Raw genomic sequence first — 27,966 nt, 5'->3', positions numbered from 1 at the left:
AAACAGAAAAAATAAAAACAGAAAATAAGTGAAATAATGTAATTTCAGGAAAAAATACTCCACAATTTAAAAAAAATTTAAAATAAAAAAACTGTGCAGAGCAGGTGAATCATGTCTGAAGTCTCGACTTCACCTTTTTCGAGACCTGAGTTTACATATCTGAAAAATAACATTTCAGTTACTTTGTGTTTCTGGATTAAACAACGAATTACAGCAAATATAATGAATGAGTACTAATAAATGTAATGTTTTAATAATTATTAATAACTTTTAATAACATGATTAGATGTTATTAGGAAACTTTTTTTGTTGTGGAAATATAAAAAAAGTATTAAATGAAAAATATCCTGTTAAATTGAAAAAATACTCTAGTAGTAAAACACATTTCTGCCCTTGTGGCAGGTGCTGTTTTTTTTGGTCTTCTATAAACTTCACCAGCACAAAATGACTTAATTTTCAAATGTGTTGTATGAATGTAACACATTCACACTGAGCCCCTAATTCTTACAAGATATTTTTAATTTTAGTTTTTTAATTTGATTCTTAAATCTTGATTAAAGAGATTGTCTCAATGGCGTTAGGCCAAAAACAAAATCTTTGTGTACATCCACAAGAAACACATCTGACAAACAAATGATGTTTTTGGATTGGAATTTGGTTGAAAGTTTCACACCAGAGGTCTTTACTGCGAAGCAAGTTCAACATATCCAGGATAACTTTTAGTTATCTGGGTTAACTGAACCTAACATTGTCCCTCCTGGACAACCTGCACTACGAAGCTGGTTACCAAGTGGCTCAGTTAACCCTGGGTTTACCTGTCCGGTTACGAGCGCGTTCCTGTGAAAGAGGCGGAGTTTTTAGTTATACGCAACAACGTCTGAACCATGAATGAAGTTCTTAATATTATAATTGTAAATAAGTGCATGAATTAACATTGCGTTTGAGTATTTTCGCTCTTTTGTCTGATGATGAACAAACTTACGAACGTGATGCAGAGAAAACATTTAAAGTTAATGTCAGACTTTCTGCTGCAAAGAGGAGAGAAAGAAAAAAGGAGAGAAGTAGTTGATGTCTGATGAGTCAGACCGTATGAAATGTTCATTTTTAATCATGGAAATAATTAACAGCTTGTGGCTAATTGTTCTAATCAAAGACATCAGAGGTTTGGTTTTTATTTCCAGTTGTGGTCACAGAGTCTCCTCATGTTATTATAAAGAAGAGAGTGAAAGCTTCATCACTGTCAGGAGTCCTGTCGGATTAAAGAACATTTGTTCAATTAAAATGAAGCTATAAGTTTTTATATAAGCTATTTATTTAGCGTGATAAACACTCGAGCATTTTTTTTAAGAAGAACAGGAAAATTATTCCATAAAATTCTTTTTTATTGTTCGTTATTATTGATCACTATATTTCACTTTAACTCCTTTGTCCCTGTCAGGATCCTGTATGAATGATGACTCCGTTTTTCCAGGTATCTGATTGGTCAGTAGTTTAGCGGATGATAGGCTTTGATCTGATCCTCAAAGTTAACCTGCGCTTGAGCAGGTTAGGAGTTCAGTGTAAGTTACCATGGTAATTTACCATGGTAACAAGTGAACCACCGTCGTAGGACTGAAAACTCAGAGTTAAACCTGAAGTTACCTCGATAAACTCAAATCCTGCTTCCTCGTACAGGCCTCAGGTTAACACTCACAAGTTCACTGCAGGCATAACAGACGAATCTTTGTCTTTCTTCCTCATACGTTGAAACAAACTCTGTTAAAAAAAAAATCAGCATTTTGGGACTTCAGGGATTCTGCACATTCAACATTACGTTACAGAAAAGAAATCAGTTAGTGATGATGACGTAAACAGGTCAAATCTTCAGGTGGTGTGTACCGTGGGCTGCATTTGTATAATTTTTTTAATTCTTTAAAGTCAAAACAGGAAACGCGAAGGCGGGCGGTGATTGGCTAACACACCCGGCAGCTGGCAGCATGAGCCACCGCCCCCGTCAGAATGACGAATCAGAAGAGAGAAAAAGTTGAAAAGAAAACAAACAAACATCAACAACAACAACAGGAAAGAGGAGAGTGACATGGCGGTGGTCAGAGGAGCCGGAGCGTTATTACCGAGCTGTCTGTAACATCTGGCGGGGCCGTGAGCGTCTATCAGCGCGGACAGAGCGTCAAGCAGCCCGGGCCGCGGGCATCATGGCCGCTGTGACAGTCAACTCCCGCGGTGTCATGACAGATTCAGCCGTGGTGTCGGAGCGGAGCGGCCGGGTCCTGGCTCCGAGAGGAAGCGGCAGGTCGGTGGAGACCTGGAAGAGAGACATCGTCCGTCAGCTGAAGAACCGAGACCTGAGTCAGCACGTCATGTTCCAGGATCTAATCCGCTTCTGTACGACGGACAAGTACATTTCTATCTGTTTGAACACAGCTACAATGGGCTGGCTTCAGTTCACGCTCAGTGTGCTCCACATTTATGTTGCTACAAACTAATGGAAAACCCAGTTAACCTTTTTCTTATCCAAACTCCATTTGGAAATCAGTTTATTTAATAGTTTGAAGTTTAGTTAACAACAAAAACTGAATCTACTCCGGTCAAGGCAAGTAAAGTAGCACTTTATTTATCACTTAATCATTACAGTGTAATTACAGTTACAGTAAAGTATTTTCAGTTGTCATCCCTGAAATCAAAAATCCAACTTTAAAGTGATGTTTTCCGAGTGGAGTTTGGTTCACAGATATTCTACCTGATTGCTTATCTCATGGAAAACACAGTAGGATTCTTTAAACTGAGCTGAGCCAAACTTTATTTAGAAAGAAATGCTACCTGGTGTCATCCTTGGGGAAAACACAGCCAATGACAAATTTAAGGAAAAACCTGAAAAATGAGTGTAGAAAAAGGATGACATTGTCTCTCGGGCCACTGATGGTCTGATGAAGATGATGTGGATCATATGCTGTGACCTTCACAGTCACCAGATCTCAACCCAGATGAACACCTATGTGAGATGTTGGAGCGACATGTTAGATCAAAACACCAAATGATGGAATATAATTATGAAGAATGGTTCGTCCTCCAGTAGAGTTCAGAGACTTGGAGCAACACAACACCTTACTGAGACACTTTATGTTGGTTTTCCCTTTAAATTTGTCTGTAGGTTTATTGCGCTACTCGCTCCTGTAGAGTTCTTCAATTGGTGTTGGGTCAAACTCCTATTCTTAATAATCTCACTTTATTCAACTTTTCCCAATTAGGTTTTGTGAATAGAATTTGGTTCAGAGACATTTATTGCATCAGGACTAAACTAGGATAGCTAACTAAATCCAAAAGAACTGTGTTTATTTTATTTCATGTCTGTTATGGTCTGAATCCCAGGTAGTAACAACAAGAATCCTGTAAATGTGATTTTTGAAACCAAACCCCACAAAAAAAAATCTCAGCTTAGTTAATGATTTCTAATCACAAGGCTGAGATTGAGTTGTGTCAGTTGTCAGCTCTGAAATCAAAATGCCAATGATGAATTACATTGTTTTGAACTTCTGGCTGAAGTCTATTGAATAAATCCCACTTAACAAGCATACTGTCTCTGTCTTTTAGAGTGGTAACCAGGTAGGACATCTCTGAACCAAACTGGGTTCAAAAATCTTTTATAGTTTTTAATGACAAAGCTGAAGCCGAGGATTTTGATTTGGCACCCTGGAATTAGAAATTCTTTATTTTCATAAACTCTGCATACAGTGACATTAGGATCATCATCCAGTAATAAACTGATATTTTCTGAATAGAGTTCGGCTCAGAGGCATCCTGTTTGATTCCACACCTGTTAAAGCAAAGTTTGTTGCAAATAGATTTTTTTAAATTGGAGTTGAGCATTGTCATTAAAAACTATAGAATAGAAGATGTGAACAAAGTTTGATTCAGAGACGTCCTAACTGGTTACCATTCCAATAAACAGAAAGGTTTACTGCAGACAGGACTCCTGTTAACTATTCAACAGACTTGATGTATCATTGGCTTTGTTCACTCTATCTACAGAGACTTGTGTTGACGCCTTGCATCCACCATAGATCCAGCTTTAGTTATCAGAGGTTACATTAATGTTTTGACTGACTCTGTTCACATTAAACAAGTTCCTTTATTTTGTTGCCATTCAGAGACAGGAAGTTGTCAGAAAACTAAACCTTATGTTGTTCCACTTCCTCTGAGAGGTGACTCATGTGTGACAGATTATTATTATTGGTCACAGCTGCTTTTATGGTTTGCACACTGTTAGCTGGTGATGGGAAGCATGATGCTGACGCATGAAACATCTCGCTCCATCATCATACATGACTAGAAACCACTGATCACATTATTCTGACCTGCAGGGAAATATCCACTGATACCAACTAAAGGTTCAAACTCACCGTTAAGTAAAGTTGTTGTTATGAAGCTTATCTGGGTTCAGGAGAAGTCGGAAAGCATGTTGTTCTGAAAAATTAGCTTAAAGAACTGATTTCATTTGACTTAAAAGAGCTAAAGAATCAACTTTTGTCACAGAATTAAAATCAAATCAGACACTAAAGTAAAATGAGCAAAATGTTTATTTTCCCATTCTGTGTTTTTCAATCAATATTAAACAGATTTTTACTTGAAATGTGAAAAACCAGACACAGAATCTTTACTGTGTCACATTTTGAATGGAGTTTGGTGTCTCTGTCTTTTTATGTTTATTTTATTTCATTTTTCATCATATAGCTCTCTAGCTAATGTTAGCATAACTTACAGTTGTTGTTGACAAGCTAGCATCCATTACTAGCATTACTGCATTAACTAGCAAGAAATTCAATATTTAATTTAATATTGAGTTTTTGCTGTACTTTTTCTGTGTTTGGGACTTTGTGACTTAAAATGATCACAACTGTTTACAGCTGAGGTGTTGTTAACTGTGGCAGAAGGTCACTGGTCAGGTAGAAACCAGGACCTGGATCAGGATCAGGACTTCACTGATCGTGTTTGTCGTTTCTTTTCAGACACTCGGCTGCTGGAGAAAACCAGCCTGGCCAAAGGAATACTGAGCTGCTCTGTCAGGTAACTCACCTAGAGACACTTGAGCTCTGACACACATTGTACAGAGTAAGTTCAGACTGTGTGTGTGTGTGTGTGTGTGTGTGTGTGTGTGTGTGTTTGTGTGATGATGCTGAGGTTATGTTTGTTTTGTGCATTCAGGCATCCCTCCTCCGACAGCAGCAGCTCCATCTCCTCTATGCTCCACCAAAACAACCAGCTGAAGAAGACTACAGGAGAGGTGAGAGCAGAAACCGAACTGACAACAACCAACAACACACAACAATTCCAACTAAACAACAGCAAGACGTGTACACAACATTTAAATGTGTGTATTTGCTGTAAAGTATCACCTCGTCACCATCGCTTCAACATGTGGTGGAAAGCTGAACACAAGTGTCCTGGTCCTGGTCTGGACTACATGTTTACATATGTAAACCTCAGATCCTGGTTTTAGAACTCTCCAGATGGTTCTATTTTATTTATTCATGGAGGATTCACTTGGCTAAAGGAGAGAGAGAGAGGTGTCAACCAATCAATGGAGCCCATTCAGTCCGGACCTGAGCAGCCAAGATGAGTCATTTCTTTTTTAGTTTGGATATGAATCAGTGCCCAAGGTTATTATGTCTGTATAATGTGGTGGAGTCCAGTCCAGTCCAGTCCAGTCCTCAAGAGTGTTTATATGAGACTTCTGAAATCCAGAACTGAGGGAAAAACTGCTTCAACAACCAGAGAGAGGCTTCTGCTGTAGTTCATTTCTCACCATTCACAGAGGAGGCATGGAAACACATCTCAGTTAAATGGACCCTGCAGCTGTCCAGACCTTCACACACTGATGCTGATCTGATCTACAAATAATTGACCCAGGTTGAGGCATCTTTGACAGAGGCGTGATCGACTCCGGCTTCTGATAAATCTATAAACATGGAGTCACAGCTGAAGTAGAAACCAGTCTGAAGGGGACTCAGGATCCAGTGGCAGTTAATCAATGAGTCCAGGATGTTTGATGGGCTGGACATGTGAGGATAAAAACACTGTGCACTGACAGTACAGGGGGGGGGGGTTTAAAAAAGTAAGTATATGTATACAGTATATAGTATCTATGTTGCCATAGATTCGGTCAGTGTTCGTTTTTTAGACCATATTAGTTTCATCAACCATTTCACTGCTCTGTGGTCAGACTGAATCAGCTGTGAATCGCGGTGGATCATGATGTTCAGACAACTAACTACAAAACCTTCCTGTTGTTTTTACCTGCATGCACCTGCTCACGTCTCCCTTTCAGACCTGATACAGGAACACATACTGGACTGAACTCAGTCCAGTTGAACTCAGACTGATGTAGCCTGGAAACAGGAACATGAAAAGACACTTGTGTGAATAAACTCCTGTGAGTCATATGACACATGACCAGGACAGAGTCCTCCTCACTCTTGTTCTGTTGTCTTGTTTCAGTTGGCCTATCAGGTGGTGGAGCTGCAGCAGCAGATTAAAATCAAAGAATGTGTTCTGGAGGAGCAGCATGCCAGGTGAGTAACACAGCTGCACCCGCTCACCTGTCAGCTCACCTGTCAGCTCACCTGTCAGCTGCAGCTCTGACTCAACTCAGGTCTCAGGCTGTTTCAGATGAGCTGCTGGTAAAACACGACTGGCAGCAGGCGTCAGTCACGGTGGATCCTCTCAACTGATTGGCTCAACGTAGTCAGGTGTCAGCAGGTGAAGGTGCTGATTAATGGTTCTTGCTCTCAGGTTAAAGACACATCACTGTCTCCACAGGAGCGAACAGAGAAGCTAAATTAAGCCATGAAAGAGGACAAATGATTAAATGACAGAACATTTAATCACCCACTTTACTTCTCTGTTGTTTTTCTAGTGATGGATTTTCTACTAAGTAACCCACAAAATCCTCCAAATCAAAAGTTTGAACATTTGAAAATTATTTTTCTAAACCTGTTTCCACGAACAAAATCCCTGTAAATGTTTAATTGGAAAACTACCATCAACAGTAGAAATGGTTATAGTCAAACAGTGGATCTACTGAAGAGTAAAATCATAATACTTTGTTGTAACTCACCCTAACAAAGTTTTAAAAAATACTGTGTTGTTGATCTTTTTTCTCAAAATATTCCAACTATTTCCTCAAATTAAATCACACATTCTGTCAGGAAACAGGAGAAACAGTTCCAACTAGAACCGCAGACTGTAAATAAAGATGGACGTATCCATCGAGTGAGCTGCTATACTGTCACCATCTTGGCAGTGTCTGACTCCGCCCCTAACTCCCAGCTAATCCAAAAATGGTCAAAGAGGCAGGCCATGTGTGGAGCTGAGACTTCGGTGCATGTGGGTTTGTAGCAATTATACACTCATCCACCTGTCACTCATAGCGGCCACGCCCTCAACTCTCCATAACTTTAAGCCTTAATAAAATGTAAACAGGTGAGTTATATAAACAGTCGTCATGAAGGAGGAAATTAGCTCTAGAGACTAAAACAGTTTTTGAACCAGGCCGTAAACATGTTTATTTCTGCTGTAAAGTTGGACATTTTAACATGGGAGTCTATGGGGACTGACTCACTGTTGGAGCCAGACTCTAGTGGTCACTAGAGGAACTGCAGGCTTTGGTTCCTCAGTGATGGCTTCATGTTTCAGCCCTGGAGGTTGATGCTTGACTCAAACTATACTGAAGTGAAGTGATCTCTCTCCTTACATCTGATCTCAGAAAAGTGTTCTGTCCCATAAAGGATCTGATGCCTGTTTGCAGCCATCATGTAATTTACTGCCCTATTTATATAAAAAAGTATAAAAGGTGTTTTGTGAGGTCACTGTGACCTTTACCTTTAACCTTTGACCACCAAAATCTCATTAGTTCACCCTTGAGTACTAGTGAATGTTTATGCCAAATTTGAAGCAGTTCCCTCAAGGTGTTGTATCATGTTCACGAGAATGAGACGAATGAACGGGGAACCTGAAAACAATATGGCTCCGGCTCTGACTGTCAGAGGCACAAAAAACTGTTTTTCTTCTTGTAAATTACAACCAGGAGCATTATGGGAAGTAATCTGAAATGGGTCTTAGTGACTCTGCAGGATCCTCAGTCTTTACAAACTTGTGACTTATGACTCATTGTCTTTAGATGGGAGAGGGTGTCAGACTTCAGTCTTTTCGAAGTCTTAAGAGTCTGACTAAACCACTGCAGCCCTCCTGAGACAGGCAGGTTGACAGGCTGTCAACAAGGGTTCTCCAGGCATCCTGGTCCTGAGCCGACCTGTCCCGTTGTCCCCAGGTGTGGCCTGTTCTCGTGACATCTGCATCCACATCCCAGTTCCATGTGTGTCCAGCTGTAGAAGCTCTGCTGTGGTTTGGTCTGTTGCCACAGCCCTTTGTCGCTGATGGTGTTAGATCAGTCACACACAGGTGTTGATGAATAGCTGTGGTTTTATTGTTAGTGGTGCTACTCACAGATATGTAGAAATATGAAAATATATTCCTAAATATTTAATATAACATTTCCAGATATTCTCACAGATCATCAGACCTTAATAATCAGACTGTTTTCTGACAGTTTTATTAAAATATTTTGATGGCATTCTCTAAAAGCCAGATGTAGTCAGTGGTCTAGTTATTTTATAAAGAGATGTTGATGTCTCATCTGATGTGGAGGCAGGAATCTGAAAACCTCGACATATAAAACTGCCTGACAGAAATGAGGCGGTCAGGTTTTTACTTTGTGTAAACCGACCCTTTACCCTGTTGTTGATGACATCAGTCCTTAAGTCATTCACCTGCCCCCTACCCCCTCTCTCATTCATCAGGCTGGCGGAGGAGGAATGTCGGTTCACAGGTGTGTTTGATGGCTGCCAGGAGCTGCAGGAGCAGGTAAAGCAGGTTCAGGAGGAGAACAGGGCGCTGAAGAGGGAGTACGACACTTTACTGGAGCGACAGAGAGAGGCAGAGACAAGACTGAGGGAGGAGAAGGTCAGAGAAGGACACCTCCTGGAGGACATGATCCACCTGAAGCAGCAAGCCGCTGCCCGCATGAATAGCCGCAACGAACGCAAATCCAGGTACCTGAACACACCTGTTCATCACACTTGAACACAGCTGATCATCACACCTGATCACACCTGAATACACCTGTTGATCATGCCTGAACACACCTGTTCATCACACCTGGACGCAGCTGATCATCACACTAGGGACACATCTGTTCATTACACCTGAACACACCTGTTCATCACACCTGAACCCAGTTGATCATCATGTCTGAGCACACCTGTTCATCACACCTGAAAACAGCTGATCATCACACCTGATCACACCTGAATACACCTGTTCATCACACCTGAACCCAGTTGATCATCATGTCTGAGCACACCTGTTCATCACACCTAAATACAGCTGATCATCACACCTGAACCCAGCTATTCATCACATCTGAACACACCTGAACACAGCTGATCATCACACCTGAACACACCTGTTCATCACACCTGACCACAGCTGATAATCACACCTGAACACACCTGTTCATCACACCTAAACACAGCTGATCATCACGCCTAAACACAGCTGGTCATCACACCTTAAATCACCTGTTCATTACACCTGAACACAGCTTATCATCACACCTGAACACACCTGAACACACCTGTTCATCACACCTGACCACAGCTGATCATCACACCTGAACACACCTGTTCATCACACCTAAACACAGCTGAACACACTTGTTCATCACATCTGAAAACACCTAATCATCACACCTGCACACTGTGCTGTGAGGTTAACATGTCGTTTCTTTGTTTCAATCAGAGCTCGTGAGGCGAACCTGCAGAAGCAGTTGCAGACTGCTGCCAGGTCAAAGGTCACTATAGACAGGTATGTTCCACCTGGTCTCATGTCTAACAGTGACTTCACAAAGACTGAGACATGTGGTTTTCACGCTGAACAGTACTTCACCTTTCCGCCATGTTGTTCATTGGAATATTACTGAATATCTTTGACAAAACAACTTTGACTTTCCAACAAAAGGTTGAAAGATTTTGAAATAAACTGAACTGATATATAAATGCAACATCTTTGATTGAAAAAAATCTAAGACTTTTTTTTAAACATACACACACACACACATACACACTGTGACGAGATCCACCCACTGCCATGTCATTCATCTGCATCATGTAGACAATTCCTCCAAGCTTTAATTTAATTAAATTTAATTTAAACAGCGGATGCTTGTCAGTGTCTCATGTCTGTGGACAAACCTCAGTGTGATGATGATGATCATGTTTAGTGTAAATATGTCGGTGTGTTTTGTGTGTCAGCCCCTCCAGCGCTCCGACCTCCAGATCCACATCCCCAAAGAAGGAAAACCAGGACCAGGATTCCACAGAACCAAGACACACCAGACTCTTCAGGTCTGATATCTGGAAAATATCCCTCTGAAGAATATTATTATTATTATTATTATGTTACGTTCATTTTATTTTTAACAGTGTTGTGATGTGAGGTCTTCCCAGCTAACTCTAATAATACAGCTGCAGTTAGCGAAACACATATCTCTCATTAGAGCAGAGTACTTGGTCACTAGTTTAGTTACCAGTATAACCAGTATAAGTCAGCATGACTGAATAATACATCTGAGAACACCTGAGTGTTAATGTTCTGACAGTCTTTACGAGGTTTTTCTCTGTTCTCAGGTCAGCGTCGGCCACGTCCCCGAGAATCCTCTCTTCCATCAAAGAGCTGTTTGAGTAAGTCCTCCAGTCCTGGTCCAGGTCTCACTCTAAGAGTTTTTATTGTTGGAGCGGGTTCTGTGGTCAGTCAGCTACTCCAAAACAGCATTTATATGTGTGTGTGTGTGTGTGTGTGTGTGTGTGTGTGTGTGTGTGTGTGTGCGTGCGCGCGCGCGCGTGCGTGCGTGCGTGCGTGTGTGTGTGTGTGTGTGTGGTGGGGTGGGGGGTGATGTCAGCAGGAAGAGGCGTGGTCACTCAGTCTGCAGTCTGGAGGAGGATCTGATGTGTCCTGTAAGAATCTGCCTGTCAGCCAGAGTCCCTGCTAGAGCTCTACAAGTACTGGTAATACACACAACACATACACACTCAATACACATCTTACAGTTCAAACAAAGACACACACTGTGCATCAGGAGTGTGACACCTGGTCTCTCCTGGAATTACAACCTGTATCTGTTCACATGTAGTCACTATAAGATTCAAATTTTATTTGCAGCCAAATATTATTTGTATTATCTACATTTTGATGTTGAAATTATATCTGTTTACCTGTTACTGCTATAAATACACAGTGTGATAGTAACACACTAGATTGTGAAACTTAAGGACACTTTGTGACAGTACAGAACTTCTGTATCAAAGTTGTGGCAATTGGAAGAAGCTCTGTAGAAAAAAGGGAGGCGGAGTGGAGCCGCACAGTTCTTCTGACCATGTTGTGGATCGAGTTGTGGACTATATCAAGTTCATCTGTTTTATTTTCAACTTTATTGTGGATGAAGGACATTGGATCAATAAAACCCTTTTTTTGTTGTGATCTACATGAGGTGTAGGAATGAGCTGTGTGAATAGGATAAGAAACACGTGTCGACTTAAGGTGTTTGCTCTGCTACAAGTTTTGGCTCCTACAGTAACTCTGTCCCATTAACAGCAGCCGAATCAGCTGTGATCAGCTCCTGTCTGCAGTGAACTAATGACAGTCTCATAAACACAGATTCAGACAGCCAGGGTTTCATACATCACAAACCTAAGGAACCAATCCTGTCGACTTGTGGGGACAGGGGGCGGGGCTCAATAAACCTGAAACATTGTCAGTACAGAGAGAGAGTTAGCATTAGAACAACCACTAACACTGTGTCAGCCACCGACAGTTACAAGCTAACAAACAACATTAACAAATAAAAGATGCTAACTGCGCTAACCGTTCTGATCCGTCTGCTAGTCTCTGGTTCTGGTCTCAGACTCCTCCTCTGAGTCTGGGTCTGACTGAGGCTCAAACATGTGGCTGAGTCTCTCCGATGTTTCCTCCTCTAACCATCTTGATGCTCTCTGCTCTTTCACCTGTCCACCTGGAGCAGGCAGGTGGTGGGCGGGGCTCAAGGCCTGATCCACATTTCTCAATCAGGAAGTAAGAGTAAGCGCTTCAGCCCCAGTTTTTATATGTGAAAACCAGGTTCAACTAAATATGAATCATAGGAGAGGAGTTTTACAGAGTTTAAAACATGTCGGGAGAGGAACTTTGAAAACAGGAGGATTCTGAAGGAAGTTCTGCATCCTCTGTTCTCTCTGGTTTTTAAGTGGATTTATGGAGTGAGATAATGATATCCTCAGGAAGTGACGTCACACTTAATCAGAACAACATGTAGACCAGGTCTAGGTTCAGTTCTGACTCAATCAGTGAGTATTTAACACAGTGACAGAGATGATGTCTGAACCAGGCTGACCAGTGATCAGTAGATCAGCATTAATGCTTCTATTCACCGTTCACCTTCAAACCGAACACCTGTGGTTAACACTCTGGTGTCTGTGGCTGAGAGAAGCACTGTGTGCTGTGCAGTGTAGTCCCGCCTCCCGTCAGCAACACGTCAGCTGTGTGGAACTTTTACAAAGTGTGTGAGATGTACGGCATCTGCAATGCATGACAGAAATGATCGGTATTGGCTGTGGATCGGCCGATCAAACTCATAGATGATCGGTATCAGTATCTGCGGCAAAAAAAACGGGATTGTGGAATGCCTAATTTGCTGTTGTTGTTGTTGTTGTTGTTGTTGTTGTTGTTGTTGTGTCCCTCTCTCACCCTGTCCTGTGTGATATGTATTTGTGTCATGCACAATCTATACAAAATTTTTCCTAAGAATACACTAATGTTTTTTTAATCACTTTTCTGTTATTGTTAATACCAGTGAAATCCAAAAATTACAAATCAGCTGTAAAAACAGTTTTAGATTTTTCAGGTTGAGTCTCAGGGAGCTGCAGTGGAGAAGAGTTTCTTTATGACAGGCTCTGGTTTGGCTGTAGTTTGTGTATGTGTGTGTGTGTGTGTGTGTGGTTTGGCCCAACAGGACACCCCTGCATACAGGTGAACAACACACCTGTATGCAGGGGTGTCCTGCAAACCATATAAACTATATAAATGTTTGTGTGGTTTACAAGAGGTGATAATGCATCAAGAAAAACCTTGAAGAAGAAGACACTCTGAAACATCTTCAAACATTCAGCACATGTATGAGACACTGAAAGTGTCCTGTCTCTCTCAGGACGCCCATGAGCAAGGCATCAACGCAGTGAGGTTCAGCTCCAGTTCAGACCTGGTGGCCACTGGAGGAACAGACCGGGTCATCAAACTGTGGGAGGTCAGAGCAGGTAAACTGACCTCTGCTGTTTTCATTCTTACCATCAGGTTGAATGTTGAGCTGATGAGGATGATGATGATGATGATGATGATGATGATGATGATGGTGATGGTGATGATGATGATGATGATGATGATGATGGTGATGATGATGATGGTGATGGTGATGGTGATGATGATGATGATGGTGACAGTGATGATGATGATGATGATGATGATGGTGATGGTGATAGTGATGATGTTGATGGTTATAGTGATGATGATGCTGATGATGATGGTGATGACTTTGATGATGATGATGGTGATGATGGTGATGATGATGATGATGATGATGATGATGATGATGATGATGATGATGATGATGGTGATGATGATGATGGTGGTGATGGTGATGGTGATGGTGATGATGATGGTGATGGGGATGATGATGCTGATGATGATGGTGATGATTTTGATGATGATGATGATGGTGATGGTGATGATGGTGATGGTGATGATGATTATGGTGATGATGATGGTGATGGTGATGGTGATGATGGTGATGATGGTGATGGTGATGATGATGATGATGATGATGATGGTGATGATGATGATGATGGTGATGATGATGATGGTGATGATGATGGTGATGATGATTATGATGATGATGATGATGATGATGATGATGGTGATGATGATGGTGATGATGATGATGATGTGCCGATGATGATGGTGATGATGATGATGATGATGGTGATGATGGTGATGATGATTGTGGTGGTGATGATGATGATGATGATGATGATGATGATGTCACCAGGCTCGCTGACCCATAGAGGAACTCTGGATGGCAGCACAGAGGGGATCACCTGCATCGAGTTTGACCCCACGGTGAGTAAAACCTCTGTACCTGAATCTGGACTCACTTGAGCTCTGACTCTGATGAGACTCATTAAAGGAACAGTCTGATGTTTTTCACTCTCATGTATGTTCTCAGGGTCTGAGGATTCTTGCAGCTTCGTACGACAAGTCGGCCTTGTTGTGGCGACTGGATGACTCCGTTCCCAAGGTAACTGTGACTCCTCTCATTTATCTCAGAAAATACTGGATGATTTGTTAATTAATTGATCAGCTGATTGACAGAACATTAATGACAATGACTTTGTTAATGGTTCGAGTCATTTTTCATGTAAACAGATTTTCTGTTTTTCCTTTAATTAATTGAATTATTTTAATCGATTTAAATCATTGTGAGGTTCTGACTCTGTTGTTGGTTGGACAAAACAGATCGACAAACATGGTGAAGGTGTCACTAAGTTTTACAAACCAAACAACCAATGGAATCAGTTAATTAATAAATGAAAATAATGAATTGTAGTCTGATATAAAACAGTTAAATCAGCTCCACCTGAGCAGCCATAGTAATAACATGGTGCTCACAGTCTAATGATAGACTGTAATATACACAGTATTTAATTTTATGTATATATGTGTGTGTGTGTGTGTGTTTGTACATGTATATGTATATATATACTTCCTATATATATGTGTGTATATATACACATATATACAGAGTATATACATACATACATACTGTATACTTTTTACTTTACTTTTACTTTTAATACTTTAAATAAATGTACTTGTTGATACTGAGAGTCACACACACATTATGTTATCTCTCTGTCTCTATCTCACCTTCCTCTCTCTCTCTCTCTCTCACCTGTCTGTCTCAGCTGACTCTGACAGGTCACAGTAGGAAGGTAACAGCAGCGAGGTTCAGCAGTTCACTTCATCAGGTTGTGACAGGAAGTGCAGACAGAACCATCAGACTGTGGGACCTGCACAGAGCTGCCTGTGAGTCACACTGATCAATGATGACTGATCTATAACTGATCAATGGCTGGTCCGTGACTGTTAATTGACTAGTGGAACTGTCTGTGCAGGTGTGCAGGTAGTTGAAGTGGTGTCGTACTGCAGTGACCTGGTCTGTTCTGAGAACTGTATCATCAGTGGACACTACGACTGTAAGATCAGGGTCTGGGACACCAGGTAACACTTCACTCAGTCATCACTTCACTCTCTCACCACTTCACTCTGTCATCACTTCACTCTCTCACCACTTCACTCTGTCATCACTTCATTCTCTCACCACTTCACTCTGTCATCACTTCACTCTTTCACCACTTCATTCTTTCACCACTTCACTCTGTCATCACCTCGCTCTTTCACCACTTCACTCTGTCATCACTTCATTCTCTCACCACTTAACTCTGTCATCACTTCACTCTTTCACCACTTCACTCTTTCACCACTTCACTCTGTCATCAATTCGCTCTTTGACCACTTCACTCTGTCATCATTTTACCCCTTCATCAATTCACTCTGTCATCACTTCAATCTGTCATCACCTCACTCTTTCAGCACTTCACTCCTTCATCATTTCACTGTCATCACTTCAATCTGTCATCACTTCACTCTGTCATCACTTCACTCTTTCATCACCTCAGTCTTTTAAACTTGTTCATCATTGTATTTCTCTCCACTTCACTACAGCTGTTTCACCCCTTCACTGCTTCACCACATAACCTTTTCATTATTTTTGCTTCACTCCCTCTTCATTTTTTCACCACCTCACCACTTAACTAACTCACTTTTCAACATATCAGTCCTTAACCACTTTACAGCCTTACCACTTAATTCCTTCAAAACCTCACAGTCTTTCCTTTTTCACCTTTGTACCTCTTCACCACATCACTCCTTCACCACTTCATCTCTCCACTTCATCATCAGATGTAACATTGAGCTGTTCTTGGTTTTTCTTCAGTTTCCTTCAGTAGAATCATTGGAATCAGATTCTAATAGATTCTGTTGACTGCAAGCTGAACGGCAGCTTCACCAGCGAACACATTAGCAAACATGAAATATCCTGTGTTTATCAAGTGGACTGGAAACATAATAGAAACATAATAGAAACTGTGGAAACAGAAACACAGTGGAGTTGTGTCTCTGTTGGCAACTGCTGTGACTGATGGCTTCAATTTAGACCCCCTGACACCTCTCATTCATCCTCCCAGCCATCTCCACGGCGACTCCTCGTCTTCCTCTGTTACCTAGCAACAGCTCAGCCTACATAACCCACCCACACACAGACACACACACACGGACACACACACACACACACACACACACACACAAACACACACACACACGGTAACACACACACACACACACACACACACCTCCTCCCTGCAGAGTTTGTCACAGCAGATGATTGACAGTTCTGTTCACCAATCACACACTAACATCCACCCTCCCTGCTCCTGATTGGACAGTAACATCTCTGACATTGGCTGGATGTTAATAATATGATGATCATGGCACATTCTATTTGCAGTGTTTGATCAATGACACTTTCCATGATAAATTATGATGTAAAACCAATCAAACAGTCTGAAACGAAATCAGTTTTATTACCTGTTAACTAATGACATCATCACATATATGTTCTCTAATTGGTCAATGCACATCTGAAAGCTGGTGAGGTGTGACATGATGAGGTCACAGTCTGTTTTTGTATTTACTTTCTGTGGTTAAAAGTGACAAACTACTGACGACCTGAAACTGTTAATCAGTGACACATTATCTCACAGGTCCTGGAAAGACCTGGTCCTGGAAAGACCTGGTCCTGGCTTTGATTTGAGACACATCACAGTCGGGCCAGAATCCAAAGATGATAAGCTTTTTATCCATAAATGTCTTCAACTCAGTTTTCAGCATTAAATTATGAAGCCAGAGCTCAGAGACAGTTTCTTCATCCACCATTTGTTCCATTAGGAAACAAACACTAATTCATCACACATTTGTTTTTTGAAGCTGTATTCTACACATATGTTGAAGTGTTTGTTTGTCACACTTTTTCCTGCTCAGCTGACAGAGCGGCTCCATGTCTCTGCATCTGGTCTCAGGTTCAATTCAGTGAGAAGGTTTAGGTTTTGCTTGTGATTAATTGGAAAAGAGCCAATTAAACTTCTTCCAAGGAACTTTTTCAGGAACCGTTTCAGGAAATGTTTAGTAAATGAGGAAACAGTTTGAGTGTGAATGAATACCAGATTGATGAAATTAATTGAAGTGATGTGTTGTGATTCAGGGCGGTGAGCTGTGTTCAGGAACTTCCTGCTCAGGGTAAAGTCACCTCGCTGGACCTCAGCTCCGACCATCGCCAGCTGCTCAGCTGTTGCCGTGATGACTGCCTCCAGCTGGTAGACCTGAGGAGGTGGAGCAATGACCGCATGTGTTTCAGGTAGAACCGTCACAGTGTAACAGGTGTGTTTGTTCTGAACAGCTGTTACAGTGGTACAGACTGATGACTGTGTGTTTCTGCCTCTGTCAGAGCTGAGGGCTTCAAATGTGGCAGCGACAGCACCAAGGCTGTGATCAGGTGAGTTCTGTTTTTTTAGTCTAGGTGGTGGATTACAGAGACATGGTTTCTTTCTGTGATTGTGACATCTTGTATTATTACTACAGTTAATATCAGTAAACTTCTGCTCCATGATAAGATCCGGGGTGGGACAGAGATCTTGTTACTGCTACATGTGAACATATCCACAATCGCCAGGGACCTGAACCATGGCCTTAACTCAGGTTTTCTGCTATCACGAATCTGGCTTACTTACTTACTAACTGGAGTAGATCACCATGGTTACCCGGGATAGATCACCATGGTGACCTGTGCTGCGGAAGATCAGCTCAAAACCTGACAACAGCCTGACTACTGACCAATCAGATCACTGGAAACCTGAGTTCACTGAGTTTTTCACTGAGTTGCTGTGTAACAACGATTAAAGCTGATGTTAATGAAGACAGTTTGAGCCTGACTCAGAACAACATGAGCAGACTGAGACCTGGACATGAAACTAAACTCGTATGTCTTTAATAGAGAAATGATACATTTTATAAACTCACTGACTTTGACCTTCATCGCAGTTCAGTTTGTCCATCATCAGACACAGAAGCAGGAAACACTCTGGACTACAGACCAGTTTAACTCCTGCTCTCACTGACACTTTATCATCTCTAGTGTTTCTGCAGCTTGTTCTTCTACTACTGATGTGATCACAGTCTTTTCATTTCACCTGTGGAGCATCACTTCCTGCTCAGTGACCACAGTAACCTGCAGCTCTCAAAGTCTGCCCTCATCAGATTCATCACTTCATTCATGGCTCTGATGAATCTCTCCTCATTAACAGCTCCTCCTGCCTGAAGTCAGATTATTAAAACCAGACTTAACTAAGCCGGTTGATAACCAGGACCTGGATCCAGGTGATCTAGGACAGTGAATCTTCAAGAGATCCAGTCGAAGGAGAACTGGCTTCATGGTTCAGGCCCAGACCGCTACAGTCCATGTAAACATGTTGTATGATTGCCTTTGTAACCTGGTTGCTCTGAGTGACCTGATTTATGTGTTGATGTAAACATTCTGGATAAGTGGGTGAAACACAGAGCAGAGGGATTGCTTTGTTCTTTGTTGTTTCAGCAAGTTCAGTCTTATTTATTGGTGATCAGGTTCTGTGACTGATCATATCAGTATGTCTGTGATCAGAAAATTCCATCAGAAAACAGAGAGAGATAAAAATAGAGGGAGACAGACAGAGAGGAGGGATGAGATGCTGCATGCTTCATTTTCTGCAGTTTCCATGACAACAGCATGACCAGGATGCTTTGTGCCTGTTCAGCTCTCTGGCAGAAACACTAAATACATAAATTTGTTTCTACACAAACATACAGGCAGTGAAGGTTCCCTGCTAGGTTGTCTCTGAGGCCAGTCTCTGAGCTGTTAGTGTGGTAACAGCTGATTTTACCAACATCACCCCTCTGTGATTTGGTTCTAACTCAGACATGATATTCTGACACAGGACAGGTGCTATGTGCCTGCCTGAAAGAACCTGTCATAATGTAGTTTTAAAGCAGTTGTCAATTTCCTTGAATGAATTCTTAAAAGCCTAATGACCAAAAATATTGACTGAAATCTATTAATTATTAATTTATTATTTGAAACTTTATTTTAAATATTTGTTTAATTGTACTTTGATCAGTTACTGTACTGTAATTTACAACCACACAAAATGTACAACCATACAGAAAGAAAAACCTTACACACATCCATGTTCAGCTGACTTACTAAAGACTGACTATAGGATTGTGTTACACCAGTAATTAATACAATAAACTGAACAGCAATGAATTAGCACCTAATGACAGCATCTTTTCATACAGCACAGTTACATAGGAGTAAAAACTTAGTAAATTTAACTGGAGGTTCATTAAAGACAGCAACAGATAAAACATCCAAATGTAGATGAGGTCAACTACAAACCTGCAGAATGACCAGCTTCTTTAAAGGAGCTCTATGTAAGTTTTGCTGTTGCTACATAGCTAACATTAGCATTAACAGCTGTTTATTCACCAGCCTAGAAGAAACATTATGAGTTCAGCATCAAATATTGTGAGTTCAGCATTAAACTTAAACTTCAGAAGACGTGTTATAACCTTTTGTATTGTTAACACAACAACGACTGAAGCTCTTGGTAAGACCGGTAATAAATAGTTGCTAATGCTAATGTTGGCTGTGTAGCAATAGCAAAAACTTAAAAATAGCTCCTTTTTAATACAGACCAGAACAGATTTCTCCCGACTGGAAGGCGTCTACTGTGAAGCAGCTGCAGGAAGTCTTTGAGAACAAACTGTGTCTGGATCATGGGACTTTTCCTGTTGCACTACAATGACTTAGTTCTTCGTAGTTTTGATAGTAGAAGCCTAAACCTGAGACCCAGTCCAAGCCTATACACACACATGTGAGGCCCAACCAAACTGTATTCAGCTGGTAATGCCTAGTTTGAATTCTGAACACAACACGATAATATTTTTGCTTCATTCATCAATAACTTACAGGGTAATGCTAGATGTTGTCCACATTCTCAGTGAGGACAGAAATATCTTAATAATAATGAAAATAATAAAACCTGAATACAAGAGTGTGAGGATCGATCTGTAACCAAACAGGCCGAACCCAAAAACACTGACATTTTGTTGAAACTCAGTGGGGTTTGGTCAGCTTTTTGAGATTAGAAATTCTCTCACATCCCCCTACGGTCCATGTTCCATGTAAAACCCCTCTCAGTCTAACCTGATGTTCTGTCTCTTCAGTCCAGACGGTTGCTTTCTGTCGGCTGGATCAGCAGACGGTACCGTTTACATCTGGAATGTCTCCACTGGCAACCTGGAGACCCGCCTACCTGACAAACACAGGTAACTTGAGGAATTGATTGAGGAATTGATTGATTCATGTATTGATCAGCTGATCAATACATGAATCAATCAATTCAAAACAATTCACTTTGGGAAGATTTTATTTAATCTAAATAATAAGTCTTTACGATTTAATAGACAGATCAGATGCATCAGAACACTTCCCTGAGGAACTACATGTTATTAAAGACAGAGCCAAACGATTTACTGCATTTGTTACTAATTTAACCCTACATTTATTTATGTAGTGGTTTCCACCAGTTCAGACTTATAAATCTGATTGACGATCAAACCCTACAAAGGTTTCATGCATACAGTCACATGAATCCATTTTTGCTCAAAACACATCATAGGTTTTCAAAGATTATATTGAGGAAAACCAAAAGAAAGTAAAGTAAAAAACCCAAAATTCCTTCACCCTGACACTGCCAAGATGACGACAGTGGCAAACCTCACTCTGAGCTTCAAAATTGCTCTTCAGAACCCCGTGGGTGAGGTCACAGAGGCTACATCCAAATTTATTTACAGTCTATGTATGTGTCCAACTCAAATTAAATGACAATGAAAAAATCCTCCTCAGGTTTTCCAAGTTATCAGTTCAGTTCAGTCCAATCCAATCCATCCAATAAACAAAACTCAGTCAGTTTAGTTCACTGAAAATCTACAAAATAATACGGAAAAACAGTCTCTCCTGACTTCCGTCGACTCACGGATAGTGAGGCCAAGTGAGTGTGCTTTCCTGTTTTTTCAGCACACACTCAAACCACATCAGCACGTTCAGCTGGTTTTCTCTACACATCTCTGCATGACATATAAATAAAGTTATGTTAATTTGAAAAAGTTTTATCAGTGTACCTACTGATAATACATGCACTGAATAATGTTCTCCTGTAAATGTCAGTAAGGTTTAATAGAAAGATCAGAGGTTCCAGGATGCCTCCCTGAGGGACTCCACATGTCACTGTATAAATAATGAGTTACTGGTCCTTTAATAACAGCCATGCCTTCTCTCTGTAGTTCCTCTATCAGCGCTGTGTCCTGGTCTATGTCCGGTGAATACGTTGTCAGCGTGGACAAGAGTAGGCGGGCCGTCCTCTGGAGCGACATCTGAAACAGCCAATCCATGAAGAGTTCACGTTGTCACGGCAACACCGCTCACAACACAGAGCTGTTATAGGGAACATCGAATTGGACAAAATGGACAAACGTTTTTGCTTTAACAGAGATGTTACTAAGGGAAAACAGGATGAGTTTCTACCAACATTAAGCTTTCTACTCCTCTAACATTTACATTATGTCACTCTGGATGTGTTGGAAGAAATGTCAGCATAAAGCAAACAGGAAAACCATTTTCCATTAAACGTAAAGATGACTCAAACCTTAGAAACCACAGAGCACAAGGGAAGTCAAGACAATGGGGTAAATCAAACAGGACCAGGTTGACCGTTGTTTATACGTTTGTTTTTTATATTGTTGTCTGTGTGTATTTTTAGCAGGTGTCGTTTGCTGCTTTTTTTTCCTGTGTAGTGTTTCTTATTGGAAGACAGTGTGTTGAGTAGTGTTGGACTGCTTGTACGATGTGTTGGGTGAATAGTCGGAGCCGCATCAGACTGCAGTGATGCACTCACCGGATTTTCCTGAAATCCACCACCTTCTCCTTGGTCTATGGGACAGTCAAGCCAGGTGACCTGTCCACCAGGTGTCCTGTCCACTGCTGATACAACTGCTGAGTCATCTGAAAACTTGAGCAGGGAGGTAAAATCAGTGACTGGGCTACTAAAAATAATGTTGCTCTCCTCTGTATACTACTCGTGGAGCCTACTTCCTGTCCAGTTAATGTCTGATATCAGCTGGTCTGACAGACAGCTGGTTCAGAGGATGGGGTCGGAGTCAGACAACTCAGGTCTGGCTTCTGATGTGGAGTCCCAGTCAGAGTTGTGCTGAGTCAGAGGTGTAGTGTGTGAAAAGGAAAGGGGAACTACCTGTTCAGTAGTCTCTCCATCAGGTAGTCTAGTGGACTAGTTAGTGATGTAGGCTGCGGTGTTAACCTGCCATCGGGCCATTGCGTTCTCCTCCCTCTCCACTTCCTCTGCCTGTGAAAAATCCCCTTCACTCTGGTAAACGTCAACAACCTCTGAGCAGCAGCCTACGTACTGAAGATCGGGATCATCCAGTCATGTTTTTTGTGGCATTTTCTTTGCGTGGAATCAGCCATTTTGATGACAGCTCCTCTCTGACACTGTTTTGCATTAGCACCGTCACTGCATCCTGGGCTCAGCACCGCCCAGGCTTTGATTGGTCTAAAGAAATGCAAACACACCAGAGCTTGATGATGGGGCAGTCACAGCTCTGTGGAGACAGGTCTGTCTGTGTGAGACTGACCATCCAGGAGGTTGTGGAGGTATCTGCCTGCATCTCCTGGAGATTCCCTCAGCAGCAGAGAACATGGTTGTCATAGCGCTGCTGCTTTTTCCAGGTGAGATGAAGTAGGCGAGTCTGTCTGAGGGTTTATGGAGAACCTGTTGATCAGGTGAGGATGCACAGCTGCTTTACAGACTGACTAGGGATCAGACTCAGATTGAAGACAGGGTATCTGCAGGTCTGGAAAAGTCTTGAAAAAGCTTCAAATGTTTCCTTCACAGAGGTCTTAAGTATTTATGGAGGCAGTAACATCAGGTATAAAAATGTTTTTATCTGATTTTAGCAAAAACTGGCTGAAACATCTCCAAAGCTGTTGATCCTGACCTCTGACATACATAAATTATTTTTCATTACCTGTTTAATCTACCCATAGATTAATCCGCTGCTCATCTAGTTTCAGTTAATGATTAGTTAATATTACGGATTACTGTTAGACAGCTGATCCTGAAGTATGGTTCAGCTCCTGAAGTCTGGTTCAGACCCTGAAGCGTGGTTCAGCTCCTGAAGCGTGGTTCAGCTCCTGAAGCGTGGTTCAGACCCTGAAGCGTGGTTCAGACCCTGAAGCGTGGTTCAGACCCTGAAGCGTGGTTCAGCTCCTGAAGCGTGGTTCAGCTCCTGAAGCGTGGTTCAGACCCTGAAGCGTGGTTCAGACCCTGAAGCGTGGTTCAGACCCTGAAGCGTGGTTCAGACCCTGAAGTGTGGGTGCTCTGCAGGTCTGCAGGTCTGCAGCTCTCAGCGGTTGATTTCCATTTAAAAGGCGTCTGCATTAATCCTCTGTTTGGCTTCTCAGCTTTGAAGAGTGAAGTCAGTGGCTTCAAAGAGAGAAGTTGACAGCCAGAGGCTCTGAACATGGGGCGGGGGGGGGGGGCATGAATAGGGTGATTTACATCCTTTATATCAGCTGCTGTAACGTTCCAAGCAGCTGATCTGATCTGTTCATGTTAAACGCCATGTAGTTAAAGTGCTCAGTGTTCATGATGTCACAGCTTCCTGCCTTTTCCTGAAGGAATCAGGTTGCTGCTTTTTCACCTGAGACACGTCCACTGATCATTAGATCACTAACACATTTTTAAAAAATGTCTTGTTGAACTGATGAATTCATTTATTGATGGCTGATGCTTCCCCTGAACAGAACCTACTGACCCTTCAGATTTATTTATATTCAGGTCAGAGACTCTTGATGGTGGTGGGAAATGTCTTCCTCTTTGTGGTGCTGTTATGTTTTCTGTGTTATTTATTTACTGAGGGTATTTGTGTTTTGCTGCGTTTGACCTTTAGTGACCTTTATTGGTTTTACTGGAACTGAGGGGAGATACTGTTTAATCAGTCCTGAGTTCTGATGGTTCAGGTTGTGATGAGGCTTCAGGGAGAGTCACCTCAATGTGAACAGTTATCAGAAAAAAAAATTTAAACAGTGTTCATATGATGAAGAAAGTTTTTTAAAAAAAAATTTAACTTCATTTTTATAAAGAAAAGCAGAAGAACGGAGGGAATAAAGCCAACAATATTCCATGGTTTCTTTATTGAAAAATATAAATGAGTAATTCAATAAAATGAAATAAAAAGGGAAACATGTACTTTAAGTTGTGTTTAACGAATACAACATAATGATACATAATTAACTGGATGTCTGTATGTGAGTACCACTGTAAAGATGCACAAAAAGAATTAATAATAAAAATGAAATAAATAAGATGAAAACATTAAGATGCTGCTTCTCTCGTCCTCCAACTACAAACCTGAGAGCTGCTCCGTCATGGAGAAATAAAGTCAGAAATACTAATAAAATCTGTCTAAAGATTTCAGTCAGCTGCTGCCACATTCATCCAGACATGTCTGATGATGCTGTGGAGATCTAATTCTCCACATGAAGCTGGTGACATCTGTAAAATCATCTCTCTGTTTCATCCAGATTCAATCTTTATCTCTCCAGACTGTTTATTAAAAACTGTGACATCAATGTGTGTAAATGTAATTCACTGCCCTCTTGTGGCAGTAGCAGGCAATTGTCTCTGGAAGCTAGTTTGACTAGCAGCCGATGTATCTATTGTTTCTGTTATTATCATGGGTGTGACTGTATCCTGTTGACAGAGGCTGGGGCTTGTCAAGCAGAAAGGGTAGTTTTTAGCAGTTATCAGTCTAGCTGTGAACTTATCGGTGTAATTAAGTTTGTGCACTTTAATCAGTAAATAAATGCTACGACCCGAGTCAAGTTCCCTTGTCTCCCATGTGCTTCCCAAGCATCAACCTCCGAGGCTGAAAAATGAATTCAATGCTGAAGTTACAAAAACTGCAGTTCCTCTAATGACCACCAGAGTCTGGCTCCAACAGTGAGTCAATCCCAATAGACTCGCATGTTAAACTGTCCAACTTCACAGCAGAAAAAAACATGTTTACAGTGTGGTACAAGAACAGTTTTGGTCTCTAGCTAATTTCCTCCTTCATGACGACTGTTCACATTTCATTAAAACTTAAAGTTATATGTGTCCTCTTTGAGTGACAGGTGGGTGTCGTCACTATCTGCTAGCTATCTGCTCGGTGTCACCTCAGCTAATTCAGTCAGTGAACGTGACCTCTCTGTGTTTGTGGTGTTGGTTCTTGTGGAGGATTTTTTATGTAAATTGACTGACAGAGCGTGAGGAAGTCTGTGCTCCTGTGTTTTGAGGTGAGTGAAATTCTGTGTATGCACTTAACATATGTGGTTATTAACTTATCTTGTTAACTAGCTAATTAGCAAGCAAATGAATTAACCTTAGGTTAGCGTTCGACCGAGACACTCAGTTGCTCAGCTGTGCTAACGATGCTGTTGGCAGTGTATGCTAGGGTTCCCACCTTTCCCCCCCGGGTGACACAAAGACTCGAACCCACTGACACTGCCAAGCTGGTGATGCTGGAGCAGATCCCTCTGAGCTTCTAAACCGCTCTTCAGAAACCTGTGGATGACGTCACAGATGCTACGTCCATGATGCTTCCCAGCTACAGTCAGCTCCCAACTATGAGCCAGGAAAGATTAACAACACTGAGGCTGGAAAATGAAGGATTCTACATTGTCACTTTCATTGTCAGATAATGGTAAATATTTTGAAGGTTACCATTGCAGTGATTTTTAGTCATTTGCCCTCAATACTGAACATTCGTCAGTTTAAAGGACTCATCCTGATACTTCTTCAGCCAGGAAGGAGAAAAGTGAAGATGTACAGACTAGGGGTGGGCATGATTAATCGATGATCGATAATTGATCGTTGAGAATTTTAACGTGGTTGTGCTGTGTAGTGCGTCTTGAAGCAATTCATTTCACTACACTGCAGCGCAATTTAAATTTTCAACAGAGAAAAATGAAAACTCAGCTATTGTTGTTGGACCATAATTTCTTCTTGGAATAAAGATTTCATTGAGGAAAAAGACGCTCTCTTTAGTATTTTCTGCCATAGGCATTTTTTAATATAAAAAATGAATAATTAATCGATAATTGATCGATAATTTTCCCAATGATCAATCAAGGAAAGTGCCCATCTCAAGTACAGACAGAGAGCAGCAAGATGCAGCTCTGCTTGACACAGTCGGTCACTGTCAGACTGTCACTGATGATGCAAGTTTGATGCGTGGGCTAATTTTAAAACAAGTGCTGCTGTGAATACATACTTTTTCTACCTTTAATAACAACATGGTGCCATAAATAAAGAAATGTATTATTTTTGGCATTTAAAATGCGATCACACATTACATCATATAAAACTTCATGTTGCAGAACATCAACCAGGCATATGAATGGCATCTTATTTACTATTCACCATAAATACTTTGAATGAGTAACGGTTTACTATCATTGTGGCATTAGCTGTACTTTAGCTCTAGACACGATTGGCACAGACCTCAGGGTTTCTCACTATGTTAGGACAATCTGAAATTACTTCATTGATTCATTACACATGATATAGTTTTACTGTAACTGCCAACACTGGTGTGAATCTACACAGGCAGGGTATCTGCCTATCCACATCTGTCAGGAGGGGGCACTGTACTAAACCGTTGGCAACTTGTTCACTCAGTCAGTCGGTGACATTCACGTTTATAGGGCTGGCCTCGCTGTGCCACTGTCATATAAAATATCCATGTTTGTGGACTGGACTGAGATAATCTTGAATCCTTGGACTGAGATGATCCTGAATCCTTGGACTGAGATGATCCTGAATCCTTGATGTGATGAGAATAAAATAAGAGCAGACTCTCAGCTGATGCTCTCTTATTCTGTCAGCAGTGGATGAAAAGTGTTTTTAATATCTGATGTTTACACTCTGCTGATGTAAAAAACTGTGTCTTTATCTCTAATAAACTCTGGTTTCTACTTGTCCGTCCTTTGTCATGTCGTCTCCTCGCTCATCACTGCTCCCGGCCATTTTTCATGACAAACTGTTGAAGTGTCGTTGTTGAGTTTAAAAATACAGTGTGATGATGAGGTGGAGAAGCTACAGCGCTGGAGGCTGTTTCACACTGAGATCATTAATGAGGAAACAGGAAGCAGCTGCTGCCTCCGACCTGATCGACCACCGGTCACAGAAACTGATCACTGCTCCGAGCTGAAGGACTGATCATATACACCATAATACCTCTACTGAGACCAGGACCAGGAGCTAACTTTAAGGCCTTTGCACTCAGTTTGCAACTCATCATCAGTGCAGTTATTTCTAGTTTTTGGTTTGGATCATTGTGGATACGTTTCGTTTGAAAAACCATTGACTTCTCATACCGACAATAAAATAATGAAATATACTATATGTTCTAAATAACGTTCTAAAACGTTCTATAGTAAAAACTGGTACCAATCTATGTGCACTAATAAAGGAGAATTGCTTA

The 27,966-nt window shown here is 41.3% G+C and overlaps 1 protein-coding gene across 2 annotated transcripts; it reads left to right on the top strand.

Moving 5' to 3' along the window:
- Positions 1-4: 4 nt before the first annotated feature.
- Positions 5-27,463, top strand: LOC130167401 (protein Atg16l2). 2 transcript variants are annotated; one of them, XM_056373560.1, is made up of 18 exons: positions 5-2,382; positions 5,004-5,061; positions 5,200-5,278; positions 6,493-6,566; positions 8,853-9,104; positions 9,853-9,918; positions 10,365-10,457; positions 10,740-10,793; positions 11,015-11,117; positions 13,310-13,415; positions 14,204-14,274; positions 14,381-14,452; positions 15,120-15,240; positions 15,330-15,435; positions 17,534-17,686; positions 17,777-17,824; positions 20,590-20,691; positions 21,709-27,463. In XM_056373560.1, the coding sequence occupies exons 1-18, from the start codon at positions 2,193-2,195 to the stop codon at positions 21,800-21,802; spliced, it is 1,842 nt and encodes a 613-aa protein (XP_056229535.1). In that variant the 5' UTR covers positions 5-2,192; the 3' UTR covers positions 21,803-27,463. The 2 variants fall into 2 exon arrangements, with proteins under 2 accessions (XP_056229535.1, XP_056229534.1); XM_056373559.1 differs by having other exon boundaries at positions 11,012-11,117.
- Positions 27,464-27,966: the final 503 nt, after the last annotated feature.

The sequence above is a fragment of the Seriola aureovittata genome, chromosome 4 (assembly GCF_021018895.1).
Source record: "Seriola aureovittata isolate HTS-2021-v1 ecotype China chromosome 4, ASM2101889v1, whole genome shotgun sequence".
Taxonomy (NCBI): domain Eukaryota; kingdom Metazoa; phylum Chordata; class Actinopteri; order Carangiformes; family Carangidae; genus Seriola; species Seriola aureovittata.
Note: the sequence above shows the minus strand (reverse complement) of the source record. Positions and strands in the feature narration are given on the sequence as shown.